The 17080-nt window shown below is 55.3% G+C and overlaps 2 protein-coding genes across 2 annotated transcripts; both read right to left on the reverse strand.

The window, feature by feature from the left end:
• Positions 1 to 160: 160 nt before the first annotated feature.
• On the reverse strand, positions 161 to 9514 carry FXYD7 (FXYD domain containing ion transport regulator 7). Its single transcript, XM_040632902.1, has 7 exons — positions 9424 to 9514; positions 9121 to 9209; positions 4936 to 4965; positions 2745 to 2819; positions 2564 to 2606; positions 2362 to 2402; positions 161 to 558 (listed from the first exon to the last, which is right to left on the reverse strand). The coding sequence occupies exons 2-7, from the start codon at positions 9149 to 9151 to the stop codon at positions 536 to 538; spliced, it is 243 nt and encodes an 80-aa protein (XP_040488836.1). The 5' UTR covers positions 9152 to 9209; positions 9424 to 9514; the 3' UTR covers positions 161 to 535.
• FXYD1 (FXYD domain containing ion transport regulator 1) lies at positions 9441 to 13013 on the reverse strand. Its single transcript, XM_040632896.1, has 8 exons — positions 12787 to 13013; positions 12309 to 12373; positions 11810 to 11842; positions 11164 to 11238; positions 10881 to 10917; positions 9929 to 9978; positions 9685 to 9736; positions 9441 to 9576 (listed from the first exon to the last, which is right to left on the reverse strand). The coding sequence occupies exons 1-7, from the start codon at positions 12996 to 12998 to the stop codon at positions 9714 to 9716; spliced, it is 495 nt and encodes a 164-aa protein (XP_040488830.1). The 5' UTR covers positions 12999 to 13013; the 3' UTR covers positions 9441 to 9576; positions 9685 to 9713.
• Positions 13014 to 17080: the final 4067 nt, after the last annotated feature.

Here is a 17080-nt window from a genome sequence, read left to right on the forward strand (position 1 = left end):
TCTCAGGTCTCTGAGACAGAGGGAGGCCACTGGGGCGCTGGGGGAGGGGAGGAAAAAGGAGGGGGGCAAGTCGGGATGGGAGAGAGCTCCCCCAAGGTTCAGTTTTGCCCTCTCCCCCATTTTGTCCCCACAGATGAGAACTCACAGACAGAACAGGGGAAAAAACCAAATGCACATTTATTAAGCTGAAGACAGAGACTCCAAGGGTGCAGGGAAACCGATCTTCGGAGGGGAGAGAGGGAGGTGCAGGGGAGCAGTACGTGGGGATTCTGGGGGGCTGGGGCTGGACTCCCGGACCCCAGGAGCTGAAGGCCTGAGTCCCTGGATCCGGGATGTAGACGGGCTCTTTGGGGGGTCGTCATTGCCAAGGCCTGGGGAGGGGCAGCGGGGTGCAGCGGCACCAGCCTCGGGTGGGTGGGGCGGCTCATTCGGGGGAGCGCTCCCCGGCGCAAGGCTGGGGTCCCCACCGCCTCCACCCGGTCCTCAGGCTTCTGCACTCAGGCAGGGACAGAAGTGGAGGTGCCCAGGGCTGGTTTTACACGCCGCCACCTCCAGGGGCTGCAGACCAGGGGGCAGGTGGAGAGAAAGAGAGAGAGACAGAGAGAGCGTCAGAGAGCTGTGGTTAGCCAGTGCTCCCCCCCCATCCTCCCAGGTAAGCCAGACCCCCAGGGACTGTCACCCTTGAGCTAACCCTGGGGAATGTCTTGCCTCCCCACACCCTGATCTGTTTAGGGACACCAGTGTGGCTTTTGTCCTGCCTTGCAGAACGCTGTCATGGAGGGGAACATGATTGTGAGGAGCCTGGAGACACCTGGCCCCCTGCCAGAAAGGGAGTCTCCATCCCCTCCTATGTCCCCAAACTCCTCCTACACCCCCATTCCAGTCCCACACCCTGTCTCCCCAATATTTGGACACAGTCGAAATTCCCCTGTTTCCTACCCACGGGGGACCATCACTCAACTGGAGTGGGTCATAGTCTGGGGCATATTCTGAGACCTTGCCCCAGGTGCTAGCCTGACCCCAGTCATCCACAAAGTCATCCATAAACCCCCATTAGGGTTTTTAAATCTCATGAAAAGAACATGAAACAAAACACATAAAATTCTACACCAAATCCCCCCAAGCATTGAGTACCCCAAGGCCCACTTTTTAGTTCTAAGACCTTTATATGAGAGGCAGAGAGATTCCCATTTCTGATTTTTAGAAGTCCCCGGAAAGGACGCAGTTCCATTAAAAACAGGTCAAGATATTTTTACATGATTTGAATTAACACCCCCAAGGAGTCACAACTTTCATCTATAACTTATTCCCTCCTACATCCTAATCTCTGTCCATCTTCCTTCACCCCTGCCACCCACCTGCACCCCTTCTCTCCCCACCCCCTCACATTCCCACACCCCTTACTCCCTCACACATCCACCCCCTCATACCCCTCACCCCTCCATGCCTCCCACCCCCTCCATGGCCCCCCACCCCCTCCTTCTCACCCCTTACTCCCTCCACACCTGCCACCCCCTCCATGGCCCCCCCACCCCCCCAACACTTCCACCCCCTTCATCTCCTATACTCCCTCTCCACCCTCCACCCCCCCACACACCCTCCACCCTCTTCACTCTTTATCTTTTTCTTGTACTTTCCAACCTCATGCTCCTTACACCCCTGTATTCTCTTCTCCAAAATCAGTTTTTAAAATCTGTATTCTATGCGCCTCTCCTTTTGTTATTTTGATACAATTATTCAAAAACCCTTCCCTCCTTTCCTCCCTCCCCCTTCTTTCCTTCCCCCTCCTCTTCCTTCTCTCCTTCCTTTTTCTTTCTTTTTTCTTTTCTTTTCTTTTCTTTTTTTTTTTTTTGAGTAATCTCTACCCCCAACGTGGGGCTCAGACTCACAACCCTGAGGTCAAGAGTCATGCTCCACTGACTGAGCCAGCCAGGCGTCCTGTTCTCCTTCCTTTTTCTTGATCATTTCCTCCTCAGTCTTCCCACCTGAGCAATAAGGTCTGGAAAACGTCCCGTCTTCCTGCCTGCTGGAGCTCAGCTCTGCCCCCAGTCAGGCTGTGGCCCCCCTCTCTTCACAGACTCGTGGCTTTCTCCCCTGGGGAATTAGTTCAGCCTTGCTTTCCCGGAGCTGCTCACATCTTTCCTGGGAGGCTTCAGTGGACTCTTTGGGACATTTCCCACATGCCACTGACTGTCCGTGGGTTAACCTCTTCCATCTGCGGGGTCTCGGCTCCTACCGAAGTTCCCCAGGCCATTCACTGGTGGCATCATTCTCCTTCTCGGGGACATCCAGTGCAGCTCCCCTTCCCCTTCCTGCCCCCATCTCTCCTCCTCCCAGAACCACACCCCTCCTCACCCTCACCTGAGGAGGGAAGCTCCGACTTACAGGATTTGCATGTTGGGCTGTGGAAGCAAAGACCAGAGAGAAAAGCGTCAAGAAATCCAATAGCCACAGGCTTTCTGGGAAAGATGTGGGGGGCCCCTGGGGCCCTTCTGTGAGGGAAGTACCCCTGCACCCCAGGCTGCTCCCACCCCTCTCCCCTCTCTCCCCACTGCTGCCAGACCTCTCAGACCTGGAGTCCGCCTTCCTGCACTTCACCTTCTTGCCTGTTAGGAGACAGACAGACACAACGAGACAGGACATGAGGGTCTGGACAAAAGCCAGCAGGGAAACTATAGGCGCCCAGGGACCCCAATGTGGCCCTCTTTGAGGGGCTTTGGAGCCCAGGAAAGGGTCACACTTACTGATGATGATGAGGATGCCCAACAGGAACAATATGGTGGCCAGAGTCATGCCCACCGTCTGCACAGTGTCGTAGTCTGGGGGAGACAATGGCGGACATCAACGTGGGCAGCACCTCAGCCCTCCCTGGAGCCTCGACTTGGCTTCGAGGCTGCCCAGCCAGGGGCCCGGAGTCCAGGGATGCTGCGGGCCATGCTGGGGGCTCCCCCAGGGGGCTAGGGTGAGGATGGAGAGCAGGAGCTTGGGAGCTCCCTTGACCTCTTTACCCTCCCCCCTTCTCTAGATGCTTTGTATCCACACAAAACCACCCTCCGCATCATAGATACACATCACCCCTCCTTTTACTGCCTCCCCCGTGGTCCTGCCCACCACTGTCGCCTGTCTGAACTATCACAGCAAGCAACCTGCTCTGTGGTCTCCCCACACCCCAGTGACAGGGATCCTGCTAATGCCAAAATCAGATCAGGGTCACCAAGCTTGGAGCTCCCCACCCCACCCTGGCTTCCATTGCATTCCAAGGAAAAGCCTCAGTCCTCACCACAGCCCACCCAGCCCTGCATCACCTGGTCCCTGCTCCTTCTCAGACCTCACCCCACTCCACTTTCTTCCTCAGTCCCCTACCCCAGGCATACTGGTCTCTCTGCCATTCCTGGAGCAGATCAGGTATGGTCCTACCTGAGGGCCTTTGCATTTGCTGTGCCCTCTGCCTGAAAACTCCCCCTGCCAATATTCTTTCCTTACAAATTTCTGGGCTTTATTCAAATGTCAGTGAAACCATCTCTGAAACCTTGTCTACTTAGAATTTTCCATCCTTTCCTCAACACTTCACAATCTCATTCTTTCCTGTATTTTCCCTCATAAGAAGCATTCTTGTCTAATATGCCACAGTAAATACAGTTGATCCTTGAACAACACGCAAGTCCCCTTAGATGCAGATGCTTTTTTCAATAAATATAGTATAGCACTGTAAATGTAGTTTCTCTTCCTTATGATTTTTTTGGTAAGATCTACACCCAACCTGGGGCTTGAACTCACGACCCTGAAATCAAGAGTCGCACGACCCTCTTCCTTATTATTTTCTTAATAACATTTTTTTCTCTAGTTTCCTTCATTGCCAGAATACAGTACATAACACACATAATATACAATATTAAAATAAAACATGTGTTAATTGACTATGTCATCAGTAAAGCATCCAGTCAACAGTAGGCTATTAGTGTTGAGTTTGGGGGGAGTCAAAAGTTATATGTGGATTTTCAACTGTGTGGGGGGGTCAGCACCCCTAATCCCCATGTTGTTCAAGGGCCAATTGTATTTATTGAAATATGAATTTATGGAACGCCCACTCTGTACCAGCAGTGTCCAGGCCTCTGCCTCAGGGGATTGGCTTTCATACTGTGATAAAGCATGGAACAAGATAAAATGAAACATCTGGGCCATGTGACGATGACTAGATGTGTCTGGGGTCCCTGTTGGCAGAAAGTCAGCAAGGGCCTCTCCTAGCAGAGCAGTCAATATCTGATCTGAGCCCTGAAGAAGGAAAAGGAGCCTTAGTCAGCTGTGTGGACAGCTAGACGAGGAGTATTCCTGGCAGAAGGAATGGCACATGCAAATGCCCTGGGGTGGGAAAGACTTTGGCATATTGGAGGAACAGTATGAATGAGCAAAGGAGGAGGGCACGGGGTGTTTAGAGAGGAAACACGGGCCAGGTCTTCTAGACCTGGGGGCAATTTCTTTAAGCTTCAGTGCTGTGGGGATGATTTAATGGCATCACCCAACTAAATCTTTCCCACAAGCCTAATAGGCAGAAACTAATACTATCCCTTATCTACAGAAGAGCCCAGAGAGGAAAAGTTGCTTGCTCAAGGCCACACAGTTAGTGAGTGGATAAGTCAGGAATCAAGTCCAGGCAGCCTGGCCTCAGAGTTGTATGCTTCTCTGATGACCACGGTGTACCAGCCCAGAGTCCTGGTGAAGCCTGAAGGAGGTTCAAAGACGATACCCCCACCCCCAAATCCAATTCTGCCCTCTACGAGCCCAGCTGATGTAAACTGAATCTGCATGGTCTCACGGCCAGTGGCCCAGCAGGTATCATGTTGCCAGGGCTGAAGCTGCTTCAACAATAACCTGTGGGGACCTGCCACCACCCCTCTATCCAGCCCCAGGGTACCCTCATCAGAATCTGCCACTCACCATAGTAAAATGGGTCAGGTTCCTGAGGAACTGTGGCAAGGAAGGCAGGAAAAGAGAGAGAGGGAAAAAAAATTTCAACATTGGGTTTCTTAACATTTTTGAGACTCCAGATGGGGCCACTGGCCCAATGCTTTCTGGGGAGAAATCAGATAAAGACGCTCCTTGATCTGAATGATACAGCCTCATGCATGGCAGGACACAAGGCTTGAAGAGTGGAGCATAGGCTGGATTCCAGCCCCCACTCACACCATTAGTCAGTACCTTCCCTTGTTCAGTGCACAACCTACTGAACTGTACACGGCAGTTTTGGAACTAGCCTCCTGTGGAAGTCTGAGGCAAGCTATGGACTCATTTCCTGAAAAACACATACACACTCCCATTTGCATACGATGCTGGGGTTAACAGACTCCAATCCCACTGGTAAACTGTTGAGTGTATCAGCTTCCCCTGAATACTCCCTAAAACTTCTCAGTCATCTGACAGCTCCCAAAAAAGTAGGGCACTGTGGCTATTATTCTCATCCATTCGCTCCTGCCACTGAATCCAATGCAGCGGAGTTGTCCTATAATATACCCTACGTTGCATATAATATATACTTCATGACTTATTTCCAAGACATCATCAATTTTAAGATTCAAAATTGATTTCATAATAGCTTTCTCAGTGTGTCTATATATGCATGAATAGGTATGGAACTCTACCATACAAAACCTACCCATCCATTAGAAGACTCACCCCAATTTCAGAAATGTTGATGTGTGGATAAGATGTGTGTGTTTGTGTGTGTGTGTGTGTGTGTGTGTGTGTGTTTACTTTTCCCCATTCCCCACCTCCTTGTCCCAAACCGTATTCCCCTTCAGGAGAGCTCAGACCATGCTTCCCATTCAAGAAGCCCATCCCGAGGGCTCCCTCATTCCTGACAGCTCTCAGTACATTCTGTCTTGTCTACAGCCAAATTCTGCAGTGTGCACCACTAGCTGAGGGGAACCAGGAATGTCAGGGCAATGCCAGGCACTGTCATTAGTGTTCTCCAGGCTCAGGGAAGGATGGCAGCTGCCTTGAAGTTGGGGGAGACCATGTGACTAATTCTGGCCAATGAACTATGAGTGGGGCATTTAAGTGTTCTTACAACACCTCCCTTTTGCCGTTGGCCTGATGACATGACGTTTTCTTTGGTGAGCAGAGACCCCCAGTTGACCTGTGATGGCGGATCATGTGAGTGAGAATTCAAGCTGGGTTGTCAGAAGCCACTGAGATTTTTGATACAATTTGTTACCGCGGCACACTCTAGCCTAAACTGACTGATACAGGTGGCACCTAAGCGAGACTTGGAATAGCACCGTTTCTCACAATGGATAAGTTCGAGCTTCTCAGTTCCCTGTCCACTTTTCAAGGAGGAAAGTCTTAGGTAGGTGGGGAGGTGTCTTTAACACCTTCCACCTTGCTAAGCTCCCTCTTTTCCTGCGAGATCACAGTCCTTGGGCTCACAGCCTTCAGCAGGCAGATATCTCTGTAGAATTTTCTGGCATTATTTGGTTTTCTCCTTTATATATTTCTCTAACCAGCATTTGGTAATACTGACTCCATGCGGGTTCTGTTCTAAGCCCTTCACAGGTGTTAACACACTTCATCTACACAGCCGCTCCCTGATACAGGTGCTGTCTTCATCCTCCTTCTGCAAAGGACACTGAGCCCCAGAAATGTGGAGTCACCTGTTTAAGATCATGTTTATACTTGCCTTTAAGGCAAAAAAAGAAGTCTGGATTTTCCATTTGTGATGGTGATATAAAATGAAGCTAATTAAGTTTTTTAAAAAGCTAATCCTTTAAAGGAAAAATACTAAAGTTGAGTGTGGGGAACATCTGGACAGGGCAAAAATCATACTCGAAAGCGTCAAGATGGGGAAACATTATTTTAGAGTCATATGTGCTGTCCTAGCTCCCCCACCAGATGGGGAGGAAATTTGTTTGACTCCTCTGCCATTAATCCTGACATTTATAAAAGTCTTTCGAAGAAGTTTTCTAGAATGAATGAAAGAAAAAATGAATAAATGAGTGAGTGAGTGAGTGAGTGAGTGAATGAATGAGAGCCCCCAGTAGGCTGCATCAGAGGTGGAGTGGTCGGATTATCCTACTTTGTCTCCTGTGTATCCAAACAGCCTGCCTTCCCAAACCATCAGGAGCCCACTGGGTGAGCACCTACTCCAGAATCCTCTTTGGTTCCACCCTGGGTGCCCCGGGGCTCTATGCAGAAGTCCCTCTTCTGGTCCCTGCTGCCCCAGGAATCTGGTTCCTCAGGGCGAGTCTGGGCTAAGGGTGGAGCCAGGAGGCAAGAGAAGAAATGTGCACCACTCCTGGCCAGTTGCCAGGGAGACATCAGGAAGGAGGTGGTTGCTATGGCAACTGGGGCATCTTAAGAGGTGAAGAGAGGTAATGGGTCTGGGCACCCTAGGCTGGGCAGGGTCCTGGGGGTTAGGTGTCTAATTCTGAGGCCAATCTTGGCTCCCTCTGCTCCCTTTGTACCTCCCATTGTTGCCCCCACAGGGCTGGCTTCTGGCCAAGCCAAGGGTCCTTCTCAAGGATAGGGACCCAGGCCCGGTTGTGTTCCTGCATCCTCTTTCTGTTGGCCCCCATCTCTCCCTCCTGCTTTCCGACAAGGTGGGAGAGTGCGGTCCCCTCTTCTGCTGTGACTGGGGAAAAGGGGGATGAGGTGGGGCTGAGGCGTCTGTCCTCCCACCTCTGCCCGTCTGCTGCCATCGATCCTGTTAACCACCATCTCTGCGAAAAGAAGCCCTGGGCTCCCGCCAGGCCCGCTGGCTCAGCCCTGCCCCCTCTCCCTAGGGTGGCTTCCAGCCTCTGCAGCCCCCCCCTCCGCCCTGCTTCAAATTCTGCAGATATGGCTCAGTGCAGCAGCCCCTGCCTGCCAGGAAAGGGGGCAGGGAAGGAGAGATTGGAGTGGAACTGGGGTTCCCTTCACCACCAGGGGCTCCTCAGCACCGCCGGCCTATCCCCTCTGGCCCTGCTCTCTGTGTTGGAAACCCCACACCCACCCCCATTAGAGCATTCTTCCCCTTGTTCCTCTGCAGAGGCAGGCTCGAGAAAGGGGCTGTTAGGGGGCAGTGAGAGTTTAAGTGGGTGCATAACTGGGTTAAGGGGTGTGAAATGTAAATTGCCGTGTGGCTCAATGGGGGTGAAGGAGGGACATCTGTGTGCACACCTGAGTGCACCTCTTGGACCAGACAACACCCCTGCATGTGGGCTGGGAAGGAGGGTACTGCCATCCATTCCTGCCCAAGGGGGGCTCACTGCAGTGGCTCGGCCCCACCCCATGCTGCTCCTCCTGCTCTCTCTCTCCCGCGCTGTGGGTCTCTCTCTCTCTCCTCCTCCTCTATGTCTTTCTCTATGCCTCTCTGTCTCTTTGTCTCTGATTTTCTCTTTCTCTGCATCTCTTCCTGTTGCTCTCCACCTTCCCCTTGACTCTCAATCTCTTTCAGCCTCATATCTGTCTTCTCCCCGGGTCTCCCTCTGTGTCTCTGATTCTGGGTCTCCTGTCTCTTGCTCTCTGTCTCTCTCTCTTTCAGGCTCTCAGTCAATTTTTCACATTCCTTTCCATCTCCCTCTCTTTTCTGCCTCTTTCCATCTCTCTCTCACTTCCTCCAGCTCTCTCCCCCCGTCTTTCCGTCCTTCTCCCTCCTTCCCAGGGAAACTGCCTGTCAGGGATTTCTGAAGACACCCACCATAGGAGCCAGCGCTGGAAAAGAGAGGGATATCACCCCCCTCCCTTTGCCCACCTCGGAGACCCTGAAATTTGAGAGAGCCCCTGTGGTCGCAGATCCACCCGTTCCCATCCTCGAAGCCCATCTCTTCGTGTCCACTACGGCCGCTGTGCAGGACCAGCCGCCCGGTTGCCATAGCTACCGGTCCGCGCATCCTTTCTCCCGGGACTGCCGCTCTCCAACCGCGGGTCCCGCACAGGAACGACACCACCGGGAGGGGGTGTCCAAGAGGCCTGGAGGGGCGCCAAGGGGTGCACTGCAGGGGCCTCCGCCCATGGAAGGAACAGACATCCCCTTCCCCATTCCCCTTCCTTTTCAATACTGGAATCTCCCTAGATCCTCTCCCCGAAGCTCTAAGATCCCGGAGCCTCCCTCCCCACCCGCGCGCCCTCTCCCCAGGCGACGCTCACCCTTTGTGGGGGCCTGGGTCGGGGTCGCCATGCCGGGCCGGAGCAGGGGGCGGCTGGATGCCGAGGCGGTGAAGGCGCGGCTGCAGCAGCTGGAAGCGGGACGGACTGATGTCGGGGGGAGATGGGGGGAGCCCTCGTGTGGGGGGGGCCGTAGCCAATGGGGGCCCGGAGAGCCCGCCCCCGTCCCGGCCACCCCCGCCCCCGCCCCCGCCCACTGCCGACGTCCCCGCCCCTTCCCCAAGGGTGGGGGCGCCCCCTGCCGGGGCCAAGGGGGCGCCCTGGCTTTCGCGCAGAGGGACTGACAGATCCACAAAGCGCTGTCAGGAGAGAAAAGCACGTTTTATTGGAGTCTGGGCGGCAGAGAGGAGTCTGTGGGGGCAGGGCTGGGGGAAAGGGCAGTCCAGGTGGCGGTGGGCGCTCAGTGGTGGGTGGGAGGCATCAGGAGCCAGGAGAATCCTGTGGGGGTGAAAGAGGTGAGAGGCCAGAGAGCCCCCCAGCCATCCCACCCCACCCTTTGCCCCCTTCTCCTCCCCCCATCCCCCAGCCTAGCCCGAGCTGCAGGACCTGGCTGGGTTCCATCACACCAGGTGTCTCTACCGCCTGCGGGTGGACAGACCTGAGGGGGAACACAGAGAGTTCGGGTGTCAGGAGGGGCACCCCAGCTCCTGCGGAGCGGGGAGCAGCAGGGGAACTCCCGGACCTCAGGTTTCAGATCAAGCCCCTCACTCCGCGCCCCCAGTCCGGGCCAGGAAAGGGGTTCTTGGAACCTGCCCTCACCCCCAAACACCCGAAGTCTCCCCAAACTCACGGCGGATGGAGCTGCGGAAAGTTCCCTCCTCTTCATCAGGTTCCCCAGTCCTGGCAGAAAGAATTAGGGATGAAAAAGGAGAGAGGCAGCCGCCCCCATGAATGCCCCTGTGCAGCCCTCATTTCACAGACCCCCTGTACTGAGGGCCAGAGATGGGCGAGGAGCAGGCGCGGGGTCCGCCAGAAAATCGGGCGCACCCAGGAGCGGTTTAAGCTTGTGGCAGGAGGTGCTCCAAGTGCCTCCCGGAGGGTTGGGGAAGAGCCTGGAAGCTGGTGGGGGAGGGGTGGCCGAAGGACTTGAGGGCAGCCGGCCTGGAGACAGCCTAGGCTAGAAACCCAGAACCCTCATCTCGTAGTTGAGTGATGTTGGGCAAGTGACTTCACCTCCCTGTGCCTCGGTTTCCTCATCAGTAAAATGAGGTTAACAACAGCACCGACCTCATACAAGGGGTGTGAGGAGTAAATAAGATAATACACAATAAAACAGTATCTGGCACTTGGGACTAAATATTAGCTATTATTTAAAAGCATGTCTATAATTGTTTTAACATGGAGAAGGTATTCATACACTGCTTTAAATTTTTATTTAAAGATGAATCAAAGAGCTAGGAACAGGACGCTGAGCTAAACTGGGCCGCCAAGTGCGGTGATCTCATTTCGCCGTGGCTCTTTCTCTCACAGCACTTATCACGCTTTGTGATTTTATATTTGTGGGGCTGTTGGAACCCACGGCCGCCGCCCCCACGGGGCTGGGAGCTCAGCCAGGCAGGGAGGGCAGTTTATCTATTCACCATTTGGTCCCCAGGGCCTGGCTTGGGGCTTGGAACGTAGTAGGTGCTTAATACATAGTTGCTGAAGGGTCTCTGGCTGCGGGGCGGGTGGACTCCCCGCCTCACCCCCTGCGCCCCTCTAGAGCGAAAGTAGGTGAGTGAGAGCCCGGAGGGGCGTCTTACCTCTGCTGCTGGTTGAATTTGCACCGGCACCTTCTGCCTGTGGGTGGGGGTAGGAGGAGGACGAGGCTGAGATTCAGCTCTAGGCGGGCACCGAGTGGCGCTCGTGCGCCGGCTCTTGCTCGCGAGGGGCGGAGCCGTGGGGGACAGGGGCGGGGCGGGGGCGGGGCAGGCTAGGGGCGTCGACAGGGCGGGCCGGGGCAGGCTAGGGGCGGGGCGGGGGGCGGGGCGAGAGGCGGAGACGGCGCGGGGCGGGGGCTGGAGGTAGCGGGGTGGGGGTACTCACTCAGGACGATGAGAATACCCAGGATGAAGAGGATCCCTGCGATGATGAGGCCTCCGATCCGCAGGGACTGGTAGTCTGTGGGCGGCAGGGAGGAGAGTGAGGGCAGGGAGGGGAGGGGGGAGGATAGGAGAGGGGCAGAATGGGGAGGAGGGGGCAAGGAGGACCAGGGAGGAAGAGGGGGTAGAGGAGATCAGTCAGGGGAAGAAGAAGATAAGGGAGGAAGGAGGAGAGGGATCAGGGAGAGAAGAGGGTGGGAAGGAAAGGGAGGAGGTGGGCAGGGCAGGGAGGAGAGAGGAAACAAGGAAGTAGTGAAGGATGGTGGAGAGGATGAGGGGAACAGAGAGGGGAGAAAGGGAGGCAGAGCAGAGAATGAGCCATAAGATACTGAGAGGTTAAAGGAGAAGGAGACTCAGAGAGACACAGAGGGATCAAGTAGACAGACGCACAGAGAGACAGACAAGGGGAGATCAAAACAAGGAGTCAGCGATCTGAGAGACGAGAGAGAGAGAGAGAGAGAGAGAGAGAGAGAAACACTGAGTCAGAAAGAGAGATGGAGAAAGAGAAGAGGAGTAATGAGGACAGGATGGGCAAACCCAGGCCAGGCGCCCTCCCACCTCCCACGGATAGACACCTCTTCCTGCCTCACCATAGGTGAATGGGTCGTGTTCCTGTGGAGCTTCTGGAAAGAGAAAGAAGTCAGGGGTTGGATGCTTCCTGGGACTCTGGACAGGGAAGGGCATAAAGAGAACTTCTGGGGGCTTTACTCCCCTGGGCTGAGAGTCTGGCGACTGTTGGGCCCTGAGCAGACTCCCCACCCTGTCTGGGTCTTAGCTGCCTCACCTGCACTGTCCTGGGTGGGGCAGGGGGCACCTAACTGCCCCCAAATCCTGTCTTACCCCGTGTTGTCAATGATTCTGTCATCTGAGGGAAGTGGGCCTCCATCCCACCGTCCACCTTCGCCTGACCTTGCATCTGCTCCTCTACCCCAAATACTAGCTTGTGAGTGGGCCCCATGTGAAACCCCCAATTTCCTGGTACCCCAACTGACTCATTTAAGTTGGAGTCTCCAACTTGGTTCTCTTGAAGGGCTTCCCTCACCCCTTGCCTCCCTTGGGGCTGAGGTGGGCTATGTACCCTAGACTCACCTGCGTTGGCCATGGTGAGAAAACCCACACAGAGAACCAAGATGTGGTAGAGAGGCGCCATTGTCCTGGGGGATACCAAGGGTCAAGAAATGTGTTCCCTCGTTCCCCCCACCATTCCGGCTTGAACCCAAGGGGTTAAATCAGAGTCCAGGGGTTTGATTCCAAAAGTATCCATCATCCAGCTTGGCCACTGGGAGAAACAGGGGCACCCCCTGCTTCATGCGGACACACTGTCACCACAACAAGTCACAGTGGGGGTCATACGACACACAGCAAGGGCAGGGGTGAGACACACACAGTCCACAGGGGTCTCCCACAGGCCTGGGCCTCCCCACAGCAGGCCCCAGGTGCCCCACACCTACCCTATGGGAAGAGCAGGATGGCTCGCCCCACCCAGATAAAGAGACAGATACACGAGATGAGGGGTGAGGGGTGAAGGATGAGGGCCGATGCAGCCAGGACCCACCCAAGGGCCCACCTGTCCGCACACCACGGCCTTGCTGGGTCCGTGTAATATCCCAGCTCTCCTGCCCTCGGCCGCTGGCCGGCTCTCTGCCTGACCCTGGGTATAAATATCTCCCACTTCACCCTGGAGGAATTTGCCTCACACAGGCCTCCATGGCAACAGTCTTCCTTCCCCCACTCGGGGGTCACGCACAACCCTGCCAGGGTGAGGCCCGGCTGCCACATCGTCCAGGCTGCCCCTGTGGGAAAGGCCACCCCTTCTAGTCTTCTGGAAATGATGAGAACGGGGGAAAAACATCCCCTCCGCCAGCCTCTGGGTGACATCTTTTACAGGCAGACACCACAGGCGAGTGGCATGAGGCCCAGAGCAGTGGGGCTGAGAGACAGAAGACAGATGCCAGGGGCAGGGACACACACACACACAGACGCACACACTCAAACACAGGCAGTGGGGCTGGAATGGAGACAACACCCATTCCCCAGACTCCTGGTGGGAGCATGACGTGGGGTGGAGACAGTCACTAAAACGATACTCTTCATCTGAGCCTCCAGTGCCCCCAAATTGTGACGCAACCCAACCTACACACGAGTGTCCGGAACCCACCCCAGCCAGGGTGCACACGCAGCAGCAGGGGAGGGAGGCGTTGCACCCACACGCCCACTCCTGGGGAACCCCACCGTCCCACCCACACTCCCTTCCTCTTGGGTCTGGCCTGCCTGGGAAGCCACGGGCTGGCCACTCCTGCTCCCAAAATAGGTGGCCCAGCCAGACAAGGGGTGAGGCCTGGAGGGGAGGGCAGGGGACGCTCACCCCAATCAGGCTGTCCCCTGCTGAAAGAAGGCCCCCAAACGTCCGGCCGTGCCGGGGGTGAGCACTTTGGACCCCCTGGCCCAGAGCTGGACTGCGCCGCCCTCAGCGGTCTCCCCTCCCAGCCCCACCCCACCCTCACCCTCCCCAACCAGCAGCTGTAACTGGAGCCGGGGCTGGAGGGGGGCCAGGGGGCGGCCCCCAGCCCAGACCGCCCTGGCCCGCTAGGTTAACTCTCTCAGCTCAGCTGGAGGAACAGGAGGCAGCCAGCGTCGGGATGGCTGGAGAAGGGACGCCTTGGCAGGGAGGACGGCACCGGGACACACACATGCTTGCACGCACGTACCCACGCAGGCACGCACCCACGCTCGTGCCTCGGAGCCCACCTCAGAGAGCTTCTGCCCTGCGGTGGGAGGGTGGGTGTCGTGGTTTCCTGTGAGACTCCCTGGGAATTGGGCCCAGTCGGGGCCTAAGGGCACCCCGTCCGAGTGCTTAGGAGCCCACTGACCCCTGACCCCAGTGTTCTGCAGGGACCTGGGCGGCACCACAGGGCTATTGTGGGGGCCTTTCTGTGTGTGTGTATGTTGTCTGCTGCTGACTGTGAGGTCCCCCAGGAGTGCACACTGCACACACGCGCGCACACACAGGCACACACGCGCACACACACAGAAACCTGAAGACCCCGTTTATCTAGGCACAGAACCGAACAGACACATTTGTGCTCCTACATACAAACCCAGAGGCAGATACACGGAGAACAGCACACCCACGGGGAAACCCAGAGACACACGCACACCCGCACAGCCCATCCTCCTTACACCAGTCACAAAACACCAGCAGACACGTTTGTGCACGCACACAACACACACACACAAGCTCATTCAGATGGATGCCGTACAGGGACACAAAGACCTAGCCACACACGCGTCCACCCTTACAAATGGTCATACCTTCGTGAAGACATACACACGTGGCACAGAAACACCCCGGTACACACGCCACACTTAAATACACTTAAAGCCCGGGCGCCGCCAGCCCTCCTCCACAGCTTCAGGGGTGGGAAGGCCCACACGCCGTGTGCATCGCACACAGGTGCCTACACACACCAACGTGGGCTCAAAGAGAGGCAGAAATTCTGTCAAGGACACGGCCGTAGACCCGCTACTCTTACGCATAAGCATGAAAACAGACACACACAAACTGCGTTCATACCCTCATGCGCGGGCTGACAGCTCACAGCTGGCCGCTCAGTCACAGGCAGAGAGGCCTACACACTTGTGAGAACCACCAAATGTGTGTTGATGTGTTTAACCCCAAACCTCCCCGTTCCTGATCTCACGTGGCTGTAGGACTCTGTGGACAACACCACACACGGTGTCCTCACACGCAGCCCCAACTCACAGGCTCTAGTGACAGAGAAAGCTGGCTTCCGGTCTGAGCTCTGCCGCGCCTGGCTGTGCGACCTTGAACAGCCCATGTGACCTCTCTGTGCCTCAGCTTTCTGTCCCATAAAATGGAGAAATCACCGAGATCATACGTATAACACTGGGCTAGGCTCAGAGGTCTCTGAACCCAACAGTGTCTTATTATTAACTCCATTTCAGAGATGAGCAAACCGAGGTTTAGCAAGGTGGAGCTCATTCTCCTGAGGTCCCGGGGGGTTAAGGACAGAAACCGGCCCCACCCTGAAAGGGTCAGACAAGGGCTCAGACTCTGTAGGACAGAGTCAGGAGCAGGTGGGCATGCTCCCACTCACGCACGGGCACAGATAGCCCTGACACACACACACAGAGGGCCCGCCAAAGGACCCAAGGGGCTTCGAAATGCACCCTCATCCCTGTACGTCTGAGCCTCTGCGCCTCCCGGCCCTTCACCCCAGGGTCACCAGCAGTCTCTGGTTAATGATAACCCTGATGTTTATGCAGCCCTGGGGAAGGCTGAGAGAGGTGCGGGGAAGGCACGCAGGGCTGGGGGCACCTGGCCAGCTCCAGCCCATCCTTGGCTTCTCCCCCTCATAGGGCCCACTACTCCAGAGCGGCGCAGCTCAGCCACTTGCTACCTGGGTGATGTTGGGCTCATGACAGAAACGCATGAGGCTCAGTTTCTCCTTCTGTAAAATGGGGATAAACTCATAGTCACCTCAGAGGGAAGCTGGGATGATTACCTGAAACGATCCGTGGAAAGCATTTAGAACAAAACCTGGCAAACAGTAAGTGACAAAAAAAAAAAAAAAAGGTTAGCTATCATCACTGTCATCATTGTCATTTTCCTTGTCAACCTGAGTGAGAACCGTGCTGGCTGGGCACTCTGTGAGTATGGATTTACGCCTGTCTGGGTCCCCTCTGTGTCCCTGGCACTAAGTTCTTTATCTTTTCAAAGGCTTTGTGAAGAAGTTTATCACCTCCGCTTATAGCTGAAGTAACCAAGACCAAAGGCCTTGCTCAAATCACAGAGCCATTCGGGTGCAGGACAAGCACTTGGGTCCAGAATCCACCCTCAAGCCTGCCTACCATGGGGGGGTGCCCACCCTGCACTGCCCCCGTCTTCGCGTGGAGTGCTCTACACACCTGGGAAGTGTGCCGCCGATCGCCCCACTTGACAGATGGGAACACTGAGGATCAGGAAGCCAGATGACTTGCCTGAGCCATGCCAAACTGAGTCCGCGATCCCTGCTGAGCTGGCGCCGGTAAGTCTTCTGGGTGTGTGCAGCCGTAGCCAGAGAGGCTGTGTGTTCTCCTCGGGGCTGGGAGGAGAGTGGTTAGGTTTAGATCTGTCCAGGGCCATGGAGTGAATCATTTAACCTCCTAGTGCCTCAGTGTTCCCATCTGCAAAGTGGGGATCAGTAGTATGACCCACGTTGTGGGGTTGTTGTGAGAACTGAATAAATTCATGTTAAGTCAAGCGTACAGGAAGTGCTCAGTGATCATTATTACTGCTATTTCAGGTTGGGAAACACGTGTCACTTATTTATTTTTCTTATTTAGCAGACAGAATCTACCCAAATTACTAAAAGCTTATTTCAAATGAAAACAACCAATATCCATGAGTTCGGATCTCCCAAGAAAGAACACAAAGTCACGTGGAGAGGCCCTGGAGCCAGCTGCCTGGGCTTGAGTGCTGGCTGTGCCCCATTTGGTAACCCAAATCTCAAATTAACTTGACCTCTCTCCTCAGTGTTTCCATCTGTAAAATAGCCATATAGTCAGATCAACCTCAGAGGGTTGTGATGAGGTCGGCGTGAGCTAATAGACAAAGTTTTAGGACAGGGTTTAGTGCAGAGCCCACGCTGAGGACGGGGGTGGCATCCTCACCATCATTTTTCTCAGTGGGTGGTGGGCACTCAAGGGGTTAATTTCAGGCTGGCAAGAAAGGCTGTGGGTTTGGGGCCGGGCAGCTGCCCTGCCGAGTGTGGCCACCAGAGGGAGCAGCTGGACCCCTTTAAGCTTTGGTGACCCGGCACATCATAACCCTCCTGGGAGCCAGGGGAGGGGGGGCTGGC

The sequence above is a fragment of the Ursus maritimus genome, unplaced genomic scaffold (genome assembly GCF_017311325.1).
Source record: "Ursus maritimus isolate PB19 unplaced genomic scaffold, ASM1731132v1 scaffold_19, whole genome shotgun sequence".
NCBI lineage: Eukaryota > Metazoa > Chordata > Mammalia > Carnivora > Ursidae > Ursus > Ursus maritimus.

Excerpts from the sequence above, each read along its gene's own strand:
- FXYD1 (XM_040632896.1), bottom strand. The coding sequence starts at position 12,998 with ATGTGGCAGCCGGGCCTCACCCTGGCAGGGTTGTGCGTGACCCCCGAG. Across the intron at positions 12,374-12,786 it reads AGGCCGTGGTGTGCGGACAG|GACAATGGCGCCTCTCTACC; the intron begins GTGGGCCCTTGG and ends GGTATCCCCCAG. Across the intron at positions 11,843-12,308 it reads TCTCACCATGGCCAACGCAG|AAGCTCCACAGGAACACGAC; the intron begins GTGAGTCTAGGG and ends TTCTCTTTCCAG.
- FXYD7 (XM_040632902.1), bottom strand. The coding sequence starts at position 9,151 with ATGGCGACCCCGACCCAGGCCCCCACAAAGG. Across the intron at positions 2,820-4,935 it reads ACCTGACCCATTTTACTATG|ACTACGACACTGTGCAGACG; the intron begins GTGAGTGGCAGA and ends TGTCTCCCCCAG. Across the intron at positions 2,607-2,744 it reads GGGCATCCTCATCATCATCA|GCAAGAAGGTGAAGTGCAGG; the intron begins GTAAGTGTGACC and ends GTCTCCTAACAG.